The sequence below is a fragment of the Brassica rapa genome, chromosome A03, assembly GCF_000309985.2.
Source record: "Brassica rapa cultivar Chiifu-401-42 chromosome A03, CAAS_Brap_v3.01, whole genome shotgun sequence".
Lineage (NCBI taxonomy): Eukaryota > Viridiplantae > Streptophyta > Magnoliopsida > Brassicales > Brassicaceae > Brassica > Brassica rapa.
This window is the reverse complement of record NC_024797.2, coordinates 33,364,260-33,364,842: the sequence shown is the minus strand read 5'-3', so window position 1 is coordinate 33,364,842 and position 583 is coordinate 33,364,260. Positions and strand designations below refer to the sequence as shown.

General features: G+C 48.7%; 1 protein-coding gene and 1 non-coding gene across 2 annotated transcripts in view; one reads left to right on the top strand and one right to left on the bottom strand.

The window, feature by feature from the left end:
* Nucleotides 1–213: 213 nt before the first annotated feature.
* Nucleotides 214–315, top strand: LOC117133149. Its single transcript, XR_004456990.1, has one exon. It is a non-coding gene; the product is annotated as a small nucleolar RNA R71 (small nucleolar RNA).
* LOC117132681 overlaps nucleotides 292–583 on the bottom strand; it is a 3,287-nt gene continuing 2,995 nt past the window's right edge. Inside the window, exon 3 of the mRNA XM_033287495.1 lies at nucleotides 292–571. Within this exon, the coding sequence (XP_033143386.1) occupies nucleotides 292–571 (280 nt within the window). The remainder of the gene's footprint in view (nucleotides 572–583) is intronic.

Genomic DNA, 583 nt, shown 5'->3' with positions numbered 1-583 from the left:
GCTCATCTATTTTGTTATTGTCGATGCTGTTCACCTTTTGGGTGCGATCAGTCTCTCGGTTGCTGTCAGCTGAGCTTGAGGCCATGTTTCAATTAACGCGAAAGCGCCTTGAGTAGATTGGGTCATGAAATCTCCATTACGGCTGAGTTTAAAGCATTCCTGTACTCCCAACCTACTCCATCGTAGAAAACTCCGAGTAGATAATCTTCTTCAAAACCGTGATGTGGGCACTCTCTGCGGTAGACGTTGAATCGCTCCCATGCGTCGCAGAACGGCTCATCTACCAGCTGTTTAAAGGTGGCGATCTTCGTGTCTCAGAGCTGCCGTCTTTGATTTTGTGTAGAAGTGGCTCAAGAAAGCGGATCTGACTTGTTCCCACGTGTGAGCGATCCAGTTGGTAGGGAATCTAGCCAGCGAGCAGCCTTCCCATCGAGAGAGAAAGGGAACAAGGTACACTTGATGATCTGTGGTACTCCATCGCCTTAGTGACCCACACATCTTCTCAAGTTTTTCAATGTGGTCCATCGGTATTTCTGCAGGAAGTCCGTTGAGATCTTCCTCTGCACCAGACCTATCAAGGCGG